This window comes from Cinclus cinclus, chromosome 9 (assembly GCF_963662255.1).
Source record: "Cinclus cinclus chromosome 9, bCinCin1.1, whole genome shotgun sequence".
NCBI lineage: Eukaryota > Metazoa > Chordata > Aves > Passeriformes > Cinclidae > Cinclus > Cinclus cinclus.
In genome coordinates, this window is record NC_085054.1 from 19,385,479 (window position 1) to 19,402,797 (window position 17,319).

The following is a 17,319-nucleotide window of genomic DNA, read 5'->3' on the forward strand; positions in this document are numbered from 1 at the left end:
TTGTTTTTGTTTTTGCATACACCACTACTAGTTTTATCACAGCAAGAAACTTTTCTCACACTAATTTATACTGGTGAAATGGAAAACAGGTTAGTATTTATGTCCAACCATGTGTGAAATTAGTATCCTACAAGTGCATTGAAATGAATGCTTGTGGTAACATAGTAGTAGTCACTGTTTAATTTTAATGCATGCTTCACTTTAAAATTGGTTTTCTGAATAGCTACTATGAACATTTACATTCTTCCCAAAAACACTTCAATATTTAATACTTCCTTTTTCTAGTCTGGTTCTGTAACTTTCTGCACTGGTCAGAACTTGCCTGGGAGATTGCTTGGAATTTAGAAGCTACTGGTAAATTAGTACTGCTCAGTATCACTAAGAATCTGGCAGAACTTCAGAATCAGGATTAAAAGTTTGCAGGAAACTCAGAATAAAATGTTCCAGCTTAACAGTGCTTAAGACTGATGTTATTTACGTACATAAAAGTACAATGTAGACTTGGCCAACACAAGCTTCTCTTTTCAAGCCTGATGTAGCAAATGGAACCTGGCTGAGGAATACCACTTTTCTGTTTAGATTTATTTATTTCATTATTAACAGAATCTGCAATCCACTAGCACTTATTAGCAACTTATTTAACAAATTAATCCAAATAGTTACCAAGGAGGAAATAATTTTCAGTCACTGTTGGCTCTTCCAGATTCATATCTGCAAACTTAGCTAAGACTTGTGTCTTCTTATTGGATGGATCAGCTGTTCTACTTGTTGCTAATTCAGTCCAAGCTTCTGTGGCCAAAGTGACAAATGCAGTTCTGGAACTTATGGAGGAGACACATTTGTCTGACTGATGATGCTAGTAAACCTTTGCACTACCACTGTGATAAAAATATTCTATATTTTGTAAATTGTTTTGCTAATTGCTATTGCTTTCTTCTGGGTGGGGTGATGTTTCTGTAGAGAAGTGATTATTGCTCAGCTTTCTGTCCAAGTTTGGGGAAATTGGAATTTACGTCAGCTCTGAAAGCTGGAGAATAGATGGCAACTCAGCAGACATTCCCACTTCAGCTGTGATCCAGAGGGGTAATATAAAAGGAGTAGGGATGATACTGTGACAGGGACTTTGGCATGGTATTAGAGCTTGCTCTATGCCTGCCCATACAGCTGTTCCACATCTGAGCAAACAGTAGAGTGAAACCACACGTGTGTGAATGTGGGTGCTGCACAGCCAGCCTTGATGTGTGCTTGCTGTCTGTTGAGCCAGAAATAATCTTTGGCATATATATGGGCATTTGAGTCTAAGCATATGAAACATGTCTTCTGCCTCCTCCATCCTGCCCTGGAGGCTGCTATGAACACCCTGTTTCTGGGGACTTGCAGATTTTCCCTTGCTCCTGATAGTGTTGAATACAGATGGAAATTTCCATCCCACTGTTCCTGGTCCCATATTAGAGTATATTAATTTCAAGTAGAATTTCTAGACATAGGCCTAAACAGGTGTGAGAAATTCTTCTCACATACCCAGAATGTAGCTGAAAATAACATTAACAAGGCAGCCTTAGGTGCTTTTAAGACTTCTGCTCTCCTATTCAGGTTTTCTCCTGATCCCACCTGCTAAAAACGCTCTCTATTTAGATGTTTCTGTGTCACTTAATGGGAAGGACCTTCTGCACAAGCAGTGGTCTCTGCAGCACCTTGCAGACTGCAGTTCGTCTGTGGAGTCTGGCAGATTGTTTTTTCTCCCTGTCCCTTTTGAATGACAACTCTTGGCCCATGTTCTGTGTTTTGTAGCACTGGACTCTTGAGCCTTTGTGCAGGACACACATTTGCATTTGCCTTCTCAGAGTTCTGCTCTGATACCAGCAGTGCAGCTGTCCTGAAGCCATCAAATAAATTTCTCCTGTCTTGGATCTGCTGTCTTGGAAAGATGAATTTTACTGATTTCTTGTTCACATTCTTCTCCCTCCTCCCATCCTGTAGTACGCAAGTTTATGAGAGTTAGCTAAAAAAATGTTTCATCTCAGATATCACCTATTGCCATCCCATTGGAAAACTTGACTGTAGTAGAGACCTTAAATCAAAAGCCTATGTGACAGTTTCTGATCTTTGAGCCGCTTTAGGGGCTGTCAAAAAGAAAAACATTCATACCTAGTTAAATGAAGTTGTTTGGTATGGGTTGAGGTATTTGTCAAGTAGAGCCATGCAAAAGATTAAAGCAGTGTCTGTCAGTGAAACTACTGTATTTTGGCTTATGTAATTCTACAGGTTTTTTTCCCATGTTTTGCTTTTCAAGGAAACTGTAGGTGCCTTCAGCATTATATCTAAAAAGGGAATTATACATTGCAGATAGTATTTCATTCTATATTTAATAGCTCTTCTTTGAACAACAAAAACTGTAAACTCATTGCTAGGACTTGAACTGAAGTCATGGTGGTTCCTAGTTGCTAGTTATTAATTATATTTTACAGTGACAACCCCATTCTGCTTGCAGTGTTAAGAAAAACAGTAGTTCATTCAGTGTCTGGATTTCCACTAAAGTTTACTGATATTGGACTGTAGTGCTGCCCATCCTGCATTGCCATGGTGTGTGCATATGAAAGGTGTGTGCAAAATGTGACAGCAGGACTACTTCTTCAGTGATAAAGCCATGTAAACAGTGAATAAATTGGACTGAGCTTCCCTGGCCAGTGGAGCTGCAAGCAGAGAACAAACTTGTTGTGCAGCATGACATAAGCAAGAAAAAGGCATGGTTAAGTCTTGACAGACTTTGATGAAAAATGTCTCCAAACACTTTTATTCTTTAAAAAGTTTAAATTCACATTTTTTCTAAATTATGAGAGGTTCGGGACCATTTAAATTCCAATGAAGGTTTTCTGTGAAGAAGAAAGATCTTTTCAGAAGATACGTGTATTTTGTATGGTTAAATATGAGTACTTTCACTGGTTTAATCATTAACCAGGAATCTGTGTAGGGATTGGGATGGCAAGTAAGCTAAATGAACTGCTCTCCCTCTCCTCAGCGTTTTCTAACACCTTTGATTGGAGGTTATACAGACAAATGTGCTTTCTGTAGCCTATACAATTCCTACAACTGACGCTATAGAACACATCTGCAGGGTTCTTAAAGAAAGGGAAATATACATTTCTCTGTCATTGACAAAAATAATTCCCTTTGGATGATGCTAAACCTTCTTTGCTTATGGGTGACTTCTGTCTAGCTTCTAAAGATGTCCCAGAACGCTTTAACTCTAAAACCAGCCAGGTTGTACCAAATCCGGAGTGGATTCGAAGCTTCATGAGGAAACCACATTTTTCCCAGCTGCCAAGCTCACACTCCTGAATGATATATATACCTGTATGTAAGATTCCTGGAGAGAAAAATCTGCTTTGGGCTAGTGAATAGTCAGAAATGAGATCTTGAGATGGGATCCAAAATGGTGCAATTTGTTTAAGCCTGGAAGACGGAAGGCATTTCTGCACTGTGCTGTGATGTGGAAGGGGTAAATTGTCACTGAGGAAAGTCTGGTGCTTGAAAGACTGATTTTACTCAGGTGCTTGTACTGTGGGAATGCTCTACTGCTGGCATGCCTGATATGGAGGTGCTTCTGGTGTCCTGGTGGTCCTAAGGAGAGGAGCTCAGAGGCTACACAGGGGTCTGTAATGAGCTTTGGCAGCCTGGACATAGCCTTTGGGATGCTATTTCTGGCAGATAGTTGTGAAATGACCTTTTTAAATCCATAAATCCAAAAAGCTGAATGGCTTCAGTTAAAATAAACTGGAGGTAGGCATGGGAAATGGCACTACATGAGATATAGGGAAAGAAGGAATGAGGAAACAAAATGTTAGGTGGATGTCGGTAGCATGTTTGCTCTTATTTCTGAATCCCTGGGCATGATATGTTCTGTTTCAATTGGGGTAGTAAACAGTAAGTTCAGAAAAGATGTGACTGGGATCTCTGTGCTCATCCTGTCTGGTCAATACCATTTTAACAGTGCAATATCAAGTGCAATATACATCCAAATCCAGCCTTCCCTTATGTTCTATTGAGATCAGGAGGAGGAAACCCATGCTCCTCTGGCATCTAAAATAATCTGGGCTGGAACAGAAAATGTTCTGCCAACCCCAACTGCTAAACTACCTATGGATTAGGAACTGATCCAAAGTGTCACAATCAGTTGGCTCTGACACTTCTGCTAGACTAAGTTTTTCTTCCGTAAGATGCACTAGACTCATACCACTTTTGAAGTGTTTCAGTGCATCTCTCCATTCTGACCAGGTTTTCGGAGAGGTTTTGTCCTCAAGTCCCTTAAACATCAGAGATTTTCAATGGCAAATGAGTGATGATTAGGCATTACCCCTAAAGGATAAAGACAGTGAGGCCACGGGGATGTTCTGGCTAAAATAATTCTGTTCTTGAAAGTGATGGATGGGATTTTGCAGCAAGGATGGGTTATCCAAGGGTAATACAGACAGAGGGGTCAATACACCAACAGTTGCTTTTTCTTTCTAATGGTAGAGGAAGCAAAGATAAACAACTGTGAGATGTGAGAGTAACATTCCTGTTTTTCAGTGGTGGTTAGGTGAAAAAGCAACATTTCTCCTTAAGCTCATTTTAGAGCTGTTATGCGATCATAGAAAAACGAGGAGCTGGGGAAACTTCAAATATGTGAACAGGAAAAGAAAGTGCCCAAATGGCAAACATCTGTCTTCGTCTATCTCTGCCTGCCTGTGCTTGAAATCTTGATAGCTGGGCTTAGGGAAGAACATTTAACTCAGCGGCTATACAAACTATTGTTCACAGCACTTCTTTTGAAACAAAAATTATTGTCCCAAATCACAAATATTGGACCTACAGCAGAGAAATCTAAATCATTAGGCGAGCAGAATCAATGTCTGATCTGGGACCAGGATATTGGCTTTCCAAACTCCTTTTTGGCTCTCTAGTCACTGAGGACTGTAAAGAATAAAATATGAAGGCATACCTGCAACAACGTACAGTTTCGCTGATCGTTTCCAAAGCAATTGTGCCCAACAGCTCTGAACATTAAAAAACCCCCTCGCCCCTCTACCCAACCCCAAAACAAAGAACAATTTTTTGTGTCCGTATAACCACATCAGCGTTCACTTTCATCCCCCGAGTACCTGCCCACCTAACAGCCGAGCGCCGCTCCGTGCCCCCGCAGCTGTTCATCAGAGGGGTGACATGGCAGCGGTGCAGCCCGGGGATGCACAGCGATACAGCTGCGGAGCGTACAGGGGTAGGGAATAAAACAAAAATTCCCTCCGGCCCCCGCGGGGCGTCCATGCCCGCACCTGTGCCCGGTGCGCCCCGCCCGGAGCGGCCGCGCCCCGCAGAGGGGCTGCCCCGGCAGCGGGGGGCGCCGCAGCCTCCCCGGCCGGCGCCCGGCCTGGCTCAGCTCAGGAAGTGCCGGCAGGGAAGCGGCGGGGGCGGCAGCCGGGGGCCGGGCCGGGCTGTCAGCGCGGCGAGGGGCAGCGGCGGCGGCGGCGGGGGGAGCGGAGCGGAGCGGAGCAGGTCGGAACAATAGCGGGTGGAGGGGAGGGGGCCGGCGGCGGCGGGGCTCGGCACCGGCACCCCGCCCCGGCCGCACCGCCCAGCGCAGCCCGGGGGCAGCGCAGCCCAGCCCCGGGGCAGCCGCCCCGCAGGCACCGCGGAAGGGATGATCCGAGCGGCGCTCGGCTGGGCTCGCGGCTGAACGCGCCTCCATCCCTTCCTCCCTCCTTTTCTCCCTCCCTCATTTTCTCTCTCTCTCTCTCGGCTCTCCTTCTCCCTAACTCACTGGATATTACCAGCCGCCGGGCTCGCTGCCGCCTCTCCCCCAGCCATGAATCCCGCCGAAGGGGCGGCGGAGGAAGGCGCTGTCCCTGACTCCGAGGTGGATGCTTTCTTCCGAACAGGTAGGGGAGCCGCGGGGAAGGGGCCAGGGCAGCGCCGGGCCCTGCCTCCGGCGCGGGATGCGGGGCTCGCGACTGCGGCGCGGGCACCGCCAGCAGCGGAACCGCGGGGAGGGGAGAAGAGGGGATGGAAGGGGTCGCCGCCTGCCTCCTTGCTTTGTCCGCCGCAGCCCTTCTGTGCGCCCGTGCCCTCGTCGCTCCTCCCGCCCCTGGGAGGATGCTACTGCGGGGCTACGCTCCCACCGCCTCGGGAGAGGACCGGCCAAGCACCCGCCCCAAGCAGGCACAAAAGCCCCGCGGGGATGCTCGGGGAGAGCTGTCGCGTTGTCACCCCCGCGGGAAGCGGCGGGGGCCGGGCGCCGGCTGGGCCCCGCCGGGCCCCCGCCCCGGGCGGCGGCGGCCACCCGGGTACCGGCTGGTATTTGGAAGAGGAGCTGGCTGCTTGCCCCGCTCCGGCCGGGCGAAGCGCCGGGCGCTACCCATGCCGCCCTCGGGTGGGCAGTGAGTGAGCACTGAGGCGCCCTGGGCAGCGCTCGCCCGCAGCCCCGCTGCCGACCGGGGATGCTGACCTCGCGGAGATGGGCTCGCTAAGTAGCTCAGGGCTGGGTGAGAGCCCTGTGTTTTGCTCTCCCGATTCAGAAGATGCTGAAGTGCAGCCAAAGTGTAGCTGGACTACAGCAGAGCGTGGGGAGCCTTTGCTAATGAACCAGCGGTTAATTAAATTTTGTGGACGATAGGTACGTGCTGGGGTCTCCTCTGCATCACTCGTTTGTGAGATGGTGTTTGTGTGGGAGCCCCCAGCTCTGAAACATGGCTTTGCACAGGATGATCATCTTAACTGAAGCAAGTTGTGGTCTGCATGACACACCCCCCGTTCTCCCTCGCTCCCTCCCCAGTCAAAATCTTAAGAAAGTTTTATAATCTTCTTGGTAAATTTTTAATTTAAAATTGCAAAGGGTTAAGTACTTGTTTCTTGAGGGGATTGACCCTTTTGGGCTAGGACTGACAGTGCCACAGCTGTTTGTCAAGACTGCGTTTCAGCTGTTTTCCTTCTTCTACCTGCTCGTTAGCTACACACAATGCTTTGAGCTCCAGTTACAAAAAAGTGATTATGTAATCACCAGAACTTTAAAGAAGTAAAATCCTAAAGGCTTGCAGTAGCTCCCTGCTATGGTAGGCTGCACCCCATTTATGTGAAAATCCTTTGATCTAGAGGAGAAGTATAATAAAGTCTGGCTGTGTGTACCTTATGATCCACAAGTCAATAAGCCATAGGGTATCTGCCTGTTGATACCCTACACGGTTACAAGGTAATTTCCTTAGTCTTAACAATGACAGATTTGTTAGAAACACCAAAACAACCCATCAATTTTCCTTTTAAAAGGAGCGTGTTAATTAAGGTTTCCCCCTACCTTTTCACTCTCTCCCCTCCTTCACCCAAAGCTGAATCATTTCTCTGTGACACTGCCTTCTCAACATAAGCATGTTACCAGAATTTAATTTGGAAAGAGTCAAGTCTGTTGAGCTTATATAAAAAAAGTATTCCTAAACAAGGGAAAAGCAGAAGGAGCCGTGTGGCTAGACATTTCTCCCAAGATGCCTCCTTCACTTTAAATTTCACCTGTAAATGCATGAATACACTTGTAACCTGCATTGTACGTTTATCCCAGAGATTTCAGAGAGTCTCCTAACACTTTTGCTTCTTGAGAAAACAAAATCACAGGACCCGGGGCTTGGGAGAGGTGCCTAGATCCTATTCTATTGCATTGAAGCATGTGTGCATAAGCCATCCCTGATGGCTGTCTGTTTCACCTTAAACTTCATCAAAGAAGATGGCAAAATTCTCATTTCTGCATCGTTACATAGCATCTCGTGTCCAAAATGATGATGTGGAAAAAAGAAACCCACACTGTTAGTAATTAATTTTGGTTGTCTGCTGCCAACATCCCTGAGAAATGGGGAAAGCACTAGCACAGGTATGGCTTGTGTGAAATCACAGTGTTGGTTCTCTGTGTTGTTTGGGGCCCCTTTATTTGTGGGTTTGTGCACTGCTGTTGTGCCTGTGTGAAGTTTGGTTTAATGGATGGTGGAGAGAACAGCTGATGTGGGGCTTGGAAGAATAATGGTACCCAGGACACAACTGACTCCCCCACCTCTCAGGCTGACAATAGCTATCCTGTCTGAGTAAGGACTGTGAGCTGGGGTCTGATTTGTAATACCTACAGAGACCTGCATTGACTTAGCATGCCTTTTTCCTTTGATACTCGATTGTTTTTCTTCTATGCCTTGTCCTGATTTGCGTTCTGGATATGTAAAGCATAACCATTGTCTTACATGCTCACATCAAATTAAAAAATGAATGTATGTGGGTTAAAGATTAGCTGCTGTGATAACCCAAGCTTATACTAAACAACCTAAACTCTTCCTAAATTCACAGTTACCACATGGAAGAGCATGAACTCGTAATTTGTTAAAAAAAAACGGAGTCGAAACAGCTAAACCTATCTCCGAGGCTTTCAGCAACCAGCTGGGCTTTGCACTGAGCCGGGAGGATCGATAGGCTGCTCTCTGGTACCGGCAGAGGAGGCTGATGCTGGGAGTGGCGCTGCTCTCAGAGCACTCCTCCAGCAGCACCCAAACACTCGAGGTACTCGTTCCTTATCAGCGGGGACACCTGAGATAGCAGGTTTCTGAGCTGCACCTGGAAAGGCAAACTGAAGAAATTAACATGAAGTAATAAAGGAAGGTCTGTTCTGGTGCTTATACCGATGAGAACTAGAAATTACTTTTAAGAAAAGGGTGGATTTAAACAACTGTGTAGTTGGTGCTGGCAGTCAGTTGAAACCTCCCTGGAGTCAGGCAGGAAAGGGACTATTCTAATTTTCACCATCTGATATATGCAGTAAGAAAACCAGGAATTCTCTTTTAGAGAATCAATCCCAAGTAATTGGGCTAAAAATTAACAGGCAGAGGGACACGAAGGCCAGAAATTACTATTGCTGTCTCCAGCTCTGATTTCTAGGATAACACCATCTGCTGAATTGTAGCAGCAATTTCTGCATGATGTCTATCACTTCTGTTGAGTAAAAATCTAAATCTATGCCTAGGTAAATTTACCAAGGCATAGATTACCAAGTTTCTTAAGTCTGGTTTTTTGACAAGTAACATATGACCAGGTTCTGTGGAACTCTTTACTAGTCTGTAATAAATGTGTACTGAAGCTTTTTTTATTGTATGGAATGGAATCCAAATACTTACAGTTTCAAACATAAAGTAAGTCAGTTTTGAAGTGTACAAACAAGAGATATCCCTTGGATACAGACAGAGAGAGAAAGCTTTAGCTTCCTGCTTAAGTTGCAGTAATTTCTTCAGTGTGTTTTGGTTACAAGGATGAAACACATAAGGAAATTATTTACAAAAAATTTAATTATTTTATAGAAATCAGTGACAGAACAATTCAGCAAACTAGCAATCACTAGCAGAAGTAGTCATCAATATTTCTCATGTGCTAGCAGGTACTGTTTTATTTTCTAATTTATTTTCTGGCATTTAACTATAGCATTGATTATGTCTGACATGAAAATGCCGACTTTGTCATTGATACTTCCTGTGAGTGAGTTGAAAATTGACATTATAACATCATCTTTGGATGCAATGAATTATTCCGTTTGCTGTCTGCTTTTCAGCCAGCTAGACTTCTAGTGTTGTTCATTTGTGCGCAAGTGACTGGCAGTTCTGCTATTAAATAACTTGAAAATGATTGGCATTGGCTAGACTGTTCGATCAAAAGATGTGCTTGAAATGATGTCAGCAGAGAAGTGCTCCTCAAGGTTGATGGACTCAAGTGTCTCCTTGCAGAGCAGGTAAATTGATTCAATTGAGTTGTCACTGGGGTGAGGTGTTAGTGTGATGCCTGGCTTCCTTACCTTGAGACTTCATAATTCATAAGGCCTGGTCTGATAATGTGTCCTGTTAAAGGAGACTCTGTTGCAGAAAAGACTGTCAGGCCTGTCCTACCATTTGGAAAGCTCTTCTGTTCTTTGAGGTGATGCTTTTAATAGAAATCTGTATCACTCTCTGGAGGCTTTGACCTCTGACCCTGTCAGGAAAATGAGTTTTTTGTTGTTTTCTTTCTTTACTGTCTAATGTAGGTGGTTTTTATTTTTTTTCATGTGATTGACGTGTGGGAGGAGTTGCTGTTTTACTACAGGTGGGAACCCAGCTCCCAGCAAGCCTCCCCAGTGCATGGGGGAGGCTGTGTGGCTCTGCCCTCTGTCCCATCTCCTCCACCTCAGGATTCTGAGGCAAATCTGCTAGTTCAGGACTTTTCATGTAGACATGGGAAAGGCATGAGGCATAGGTCTTGGTGGGAATGATTGTCCTCTTCCCTCTCTTGCCATGCAGATGCTGCTAAGAAGTGGGGCAGAAACTGCTGGATTGTGGGGTCTTGTGTCAAAAAAGAAGGATCTCTTTTTGTCTGATGCTGGAAGAGAACAATTTAAATGAATGATTTATGTTCAGAGGAGCATTTCTTTCCCATAGTGCTTCCTTCTTTCTCACGTAGCAGAAGTATGTACAGGGCAACAGGGATGATATCTGATAGTTACTTACAATGTGTATATTCTGGATGAGATTGGATTGTGTTATAGGACAGTAGGAAGATACTTATTCTATTTGATATAATTCAATTAATATTGGACATAATTACTTCCAGAGGAAGGGGCCTTTCACACAGAGTTTCTGTTCAGAGCTCAACTGTACTGAGGTTCACAATAACTGATTTCTAGGTCAAGGTACAATAGGGAACATAAGCTTAAAACACAAACATTAGTGAAGTGCACAGGTACTGTAATAAGGCTTGATATGGCACCTACAGAAGTTAAATCACCATGAAAGAGGAGCCCTCTTAGTGCTTGTGTAGACCATTTTACATGTGGACTTAGATGGCCATGTGAGTCTTGCAATGATGAGTGGCTTGGATACAAGTGAGCATCCAGCCTGGCCAGGCAAATATAACTATCACTCTTTCCTACCACCTGCCTCCCATACTATATTTTATCAAGTTTCATAATAATAACCTGCTGGGGAAACATGAGGTTTTAAAAATGGGAGTGGCTTTGATGGGTTTGGTGGGTTTTCTTTGCTGTAATTTCTAGGCACACCCCCACGTTAAAAGCCTTTTAGGGAGTCCTCTGTCTGCACAGGTGCTCTGGGCCTCTTGAAGGTTGGGAATGAAGTATTCTGTTGTTTCAGCTGCTGTGACCTTATGGTCTCTGGAAAGGCTGATTATGGATGTAGAGCAGCTTTATTGGTCCATGGTGACATGTACCATACAGTACCCAGTGGTATTTTAAGTACTTCATAGTTACATCAAAGAAAATACTTATAGAGTATTAGACCTTATAAACCCATAGTGCTGTGCCTTTTACTGCTGGAACTTAGAGTCATGAAATGACTTAGAGGTATTTGTGCTTTTGTTTGATTTGGACTGGTGTCCTGCTTTTAATATTTCTTTGGATAAACAACTCCCGTTTTACAGCCTTGCATGGCTCACGCACCCTGTGTTTAACTGAAGGGACTCTGCCACTTGGGGAATTTTGCCTAGAGAATCTGGCAAGAATAACAGGGAGTATTCCAATCCGTGTTTTGCAAAAGAGAGCTGGATATGAAAAGGGAAGTCAAATATGATTGTTTGAATGGAGAGTCTTAGAGTGTAAAGAACTGTGGAAAAAAAAAAAGTAATAATATTTTGAATTATTTCTTTCCCACTTGCTTCTAGGATGGATTGTGTTACTACTGCACAGATCCAGAGACCTTCAGAGGAATTGATTGGGAGTTTTTACAGATGTAACTGAAAACAGAACTTGGCCCAAGCACTGCAGTGGCAATCGTAAATCTAGGTTTAAGTCAGTCACCTGTGTGATATGTGGCCTGCAGTGTGTTGAAATGGGATTTAGAGCATTTCTTGCTAGGAATGGAGTAATATTTCAGCAAAATATCTAAGTTTTTGTGTCGTATTTCATATTTGATTCAGAATGATCCTTGTATTTGAATCCAGGGCGAAGACTTTCCTTTGTTTATAAGTCATTGTGAAAGTCATTAACCTATGTGATTGCTGTGGATTCACATTTGTTTCAATTGTTTTTCATTTATTTTATTTTGAACTATTCAGTGAACATTCAACATGATATATGGAAACTATGTATGTTCACTGCTGAAGTGTTAAATATAATTTAAAACATTTGTTGGAGTTTAAGTAATTTCTGTTACTTAATCAAGGGCTTAGAAGATAATTCTGTTTCTACTTTTAAATACAAATTTTCATTTTGTTTGCTCATTTTCTTTAATGAGTGCCTGGAATAAATTGTGGTTTATTTGAGTTCTTTGTCTCTTATCAACGTGTGGCTTTCTTAATAAAATATAGAAGTGTTTTTTGGTTCTTTCAAATTGCACAAAATTAAAACATTCAGGTATATAGGTCTTCATTTCTTGAGTTTCCACTTCAAGGCAACAAATTACCTTTAAAACTAAAACTGAAATTCCTTTTTTAGTAACCCTAATTATATGAACCAGCATTTCAGTTTCACCATAATTAGGCAGACTGTAGTTTTTAGTGTAAGGTCACATCATGCTTTGCTGAGAATAATAAGAGGAAATGATCTTCCATTTAACATCTTGGTGACTGGCAGACCAGCTGCTCTGGTCATTTTTTTTAGTGAAGTGGCCTTGGGAAAAAGGGTGAATGTGTGTTGTTTGAGAGAGAAATTAAATTAACCTTGTTACATAATTAGTACCCATGTAGACACGGTGGAATTTTCAGTTTTTTAAAATACTTTCTTTGGGTGGGGAGAAGGTAATTTTGGTGGGTGGAATTAGCTGTGCTGAGGTGGGAGAAGACATGCCTTATTTTTAAAACGACAATAATAATAAAAACATAACAAAGAAAGATTTGCTCTCTTCTGGGGTTTGTGACCCTTTCTTTGCTAGGTTACTGCTTGGTGACGCAGTAAAGGCAGCAAGTCAGGTATGCTCCAGACTGCCATAAAAGGGCAGTCAATGGCCAGGGTAGGTTTGTTACCTGAAATCAGAAAATATCTATATCTCTCTCTATATGCATATATCTCAAAAAGTGCTTTGTATAGGCTCCCCAGTAATAGCGGTGCTGCTGGCACGGTTCCTGGCTCCTGGAGCGTACCCTGGTGCTCCCGCTGTTTTAGCGGCAACTGGCAGCCTACTTTGGGAGCAGCATCGTCAGCTGGAAACAATAGAGTCTGATTCTTGTTTGTCAGCAGGGACAATAGCCCCGCTGATGGGCTGCGGCGAAGGAGAGGGGGCTTCCTTTGTATGGCAGTTCGGGCATGGCAGATGGCTAATTGGACATGATAAACCACGGGGGCAATGGGGGAGAAAAAGGAGATCTGCTGGGATTAGCGGCTTGTATCCCCCACACTATGGAAAAAATGTATTTTAAAGACGTTACCAACTTTAGTGCTTTGCCATGAGTATATCATTCAGTAATGAAGAAGGAGGACATCCTAACAAAAGTCTTTCCTAGGTTGATGTGAAGTCTGCTTTATTACCTGGTAACAAGTCCTGTTGCTGTATGGGAAGGCAGGTGAATGCATGGCCCCCAAAGGCACTGGCATGGCACTTAGGAAAATTAGCAGTGCATATTTTTCATAGGTCTTGTAAGTCAATGTCAGACTGTTGTGCCAAACAGCATTCAAGCTGAACGCAAAGAGCTTTGTCAGCTGTGTTTGTCAGGGGTGGAAAGTTATGATCTACCATAGCTTGACTTGATAAGATGTTCCCTCCGTGTTGGAGCACTGAAAAGCTAAGCTGATTATCAAAGATGGAATTTATTTATTTAAATATATTTTCTTGGTCTGACTAGAATATACACTATAAAGCCAAAGCCTGAGACTCTTGCACAAACAAACTTTAGCTTATTTAAAACAGTTTAGTGAAAAACAGAACTAAAGCCTCAAGGTTAGGTCTGTAAAAATGATCAGAGGAGTTGGACACCTGTCCTATGAGGAAATGCTGAGAGAGCTGGAGAAGAGAAGGCTCAGAAGAGGATCAGTTGCAATAAGACAGGAAGCATAATTTTTAAAGTAAAAGAGAGTAGGTTCAGAGTAGAGAGAAAGAAGCAATTCTTTTGCAATGAGGATAATAAAACACTTGAACCATTTGTCCAGAGAAGTTTTAGATGCTTCATCCCTGGAAACCTAGATGGGACTCTAATTAACTTGAGGCAGTGGAAGATGTCCCTGCTTGTGGCAGGAGTGTTGGACTAGATGACCTTTAAAGGGCCCTTTCAATCCAAACTGTTCTCTGATTCTGAAGTATCCCAGGTAGTTTCTAGTATGAGATGAGTAGGCTTAGCTGATGGCTTCAGTCTTTGGGCTGTGAGCCCAAAGCTGTGTCCACAGCCTGGCAGCAGAAATCAGAAGTTCATCTAATAAATTGAATTAATTTTAGTTCCTTTTTTCCTCTTGCTGCCCTCTTCCCTCTCCCCAGCCAGTTAAGCAACTTTGGGAGTAACTCCACAGAGAAGCTATGGGAGGTAGGGCTGAAAGGTGGGGTCACACTCGATGGCTGCTGTGGTGAGCAGCAGTCAAGTCATTGCTGGCTGTAATTCCCTGTTCTGTAAAATGGTATCAAGTGCCTAGAATACTTTGCTATTTTAGTGTCTCCCATAATAATAATGTTATGGCATATAACAGATACATTTAAATTGAAGTAAAAATAAATCTGTGAGAGGTTAAAAATAATAGCTAGCAAGAAATATGCGGTTCTCTGTGGAAGCAGATTTACTTTCTGTCGAAATATCTGGACTCTGTTCCTCTTCTGTTGTTTAGTATTGTCTTTTCCTATGGGACAACTTTAGTGGAGATTCCAGATGAAAACTTTCAGTGAGTTGACTTTGGTTTTCAGTAAGCCATTCAAGTGATGTACCTGTCAGTCTGCACAGCTTTTGAAGCTGTAGGTGCTTGAGAATATTCAAAAATTGTGAGTGAATGCAATAAAACTTCCAGTTGGGCTGTCTTCCTGTAGGATCTATGATATTCTCATAATTCTATGATGGTTAATAAACCAGGGTTTATTATTTGTATTGCTGTCTCAGTCACTGATTAGCTCCTTCTGAAGCAGATTCTGCATGAACGTTGAACAAAAAGATGATCCTTGCCATTGAGTGCTTATGATAAAAGCTGTCAAGTAGACTGTGATTTCGTTTAACCAAATATTCATGTTCTGCTTTTGTTTTTTAAACACGTCTGAAGGGCAAGTCTGAGGAGTTACAGAGTCAAGCACACTGTGCAGATCAGAAGAAATGGCTGAGAACGAGGTATGAACAGAAAGATAGGGAAGAAATGAGAAAACTGCAGGGAAAGTACGGAAGAACACCATAAAGTTACCTAACAGGGCACTTCAGAACTGGAGGGCACTTGGCTGAGAAAGGGATCACAGCCTGCACCCTCTGTGGAAGGGAAGCAGATGGTGTCAGTTTGGGGAAGGTCAGAAGCCAGAGGAAATCATGGGAATGAGACAATAAGAGGTATGATTTGAGTTGTAGCTTTTGGGATAGAAAGCCAAAGGTAAGTTTTCTGACATGCTAGAGAAAAAATTTGCCTGGGTATATAGTAAAAGGAAGGAACAGGCAAAGCCTGTGCATGTTCCATGCTCAGACTGGGTAAGGCAGCCAGAAGAACTATGACAAAGCACAGGAAAAGCAGCAAGGTTTTCTAGATGTCCCTCACCATTGAAGACTGTTATTATCACACTGTAGTCTTTTAATCGGGGTGCACCAGATGCCTGCCTTGCTTCAGTGCTGAAGAGAAGGCATTTCCATATGAAGTAAAGACAGAGCCAAAATCATTGCATGTTCTGCTTCACGTTTAATACCTCTTGTTCACAGAAACATATAATAGAGAGCCGACCTCCTTGCATCTGACTGCCACTCTGTTTGCAGCAATTTAACTTTCCTCCTCTGCTTTTCGGTGCCAAGGCAGAGAGTTCAGGAGTAATGCTAATTGAGTCAGTCTGAAGCATTCAGATAAATTTCGTCCAAAGGGGAAAGTCAGGCCTACGGGGGTAAATAGTAATGATCTTGTGAGCTCCCAGGACTTAGGTCTAAGGTGTGCGAATCTCCTGTTAACAGCTTGCTCCTATTCAACTCAGTCCTGCTTGAAAGTTAGCTGAACTGTTAAATAGGTCAACTATCTCTGTTACAGATTCCTGCTAGTCTGTAATCTGTCTGCTGCTTCAGGTTATTTGTGAAATCTCTAATGAGACTGTCTTGAACTATTTGAGCTAGGAGAAAGTTTTAAAGTGTATCTCTGAACCTAAAACTGGAGGGGAAGCCCTGTTGATTGGATGAGCTTAAATCAATTGAAACTGATCCATGTGGTAATGGGAGTTTGTAAAAATGACACTTCCCAGCATTTAAGTCCTTATAATAGGAAGAGATTTTTTTTTTTTTTCTAAAGCTGATTCTCTTCATCATTGAGCTGTGCAGTAAGGTGTTACTGGCAACTTAGACATGGTTGCTGTGATTTGGATTGATTTCAGTGTTTGTTCCAGCTTCAGCTCCATCATGATGTTTCAGCCTGGGGGCCTTATGATGCTAATTTGCAATAGCTCAAACCCAATGACTGGTAGGTTCTTTCTCAGCTAGACAAAGGACAAGTTTCTACAGCATCCACCTCCAAAATAAAGTGCTTGATGTACAGCAGGGTGAACAATAATTTCTTTGCTTGGCTCAGACATCCTCAGTTCCTCTTGGTGCACAGTGGTAATGGTGGTAACAGTCATTAGAAATAATACACAGAATTAGTACAGCATTTCAGAACTCTCTTTTGAGTTTTGTGATCTTTTGTAAAATAGGGAAGTCTCATCTACCAAAATGGGAAAATCAGGCACAAAGGTGTAGTAAGTGGTTTCCTTGAGAAACTCATGTCCTGGTGGTGCAGCAAACCCTGACAAAGCACTGAATGGCTTCACCTTCTGTTGGCAGGGCATAGGCCAGGAAAAGCACACAAATCCCTTTTTACTGTAGGATTTTCAAAAGTTCATGCTGAAGTGATGAAATCAAAGAGATGTGCAAACTCTTATCTCTTCTTGAATCTCTTGGTATGGATTCCTGTATATGCATGCAGGTGACCTGCTACAGATAGGTTGTACTTCTTGGCCTTAGTCCTGGAAATGAGATTAACACGCCTTGCCTATGTCCACACCAAGAAGTCAAATGGTCCTAAGATTTTATGACACTTGGCCCTATTTTTAAATATACGTAGGTCAGAGCCACAGCTGGTATAAAAAATGGCCCAAAGCCAGTGACAGCAGAGGAGCTGCAGTGTTTGACACAGGCAGAAATTTTGGCCTGTGTTCAACCGACAGACTTGCA

General features: G+C 43.3%; 1 protein-coding gene across 1 annotated transcript in view; it reads left to right on the forward strand.

Annotated features, from left to right (window-relative positions):
- The first annotated feature begins 5,842 nt into the window (after nt 1-5,842).
- Nucleotides 5,843-17,319, forward strand: part of LOC134047094 (kalirin) — a 341,858-nt gene continuing 330,381 nt past the window's right edge. The window contains exon 1 of the mRNA XM_062498020.1: nt 5,843-5,915. Within this exon, the coding sequence (XP_062354004.1) occupies nt 5,843-5,915 (73 nt within the window). The remainder of the gene's footprint in view (nt 5,916-17,319) is intronic.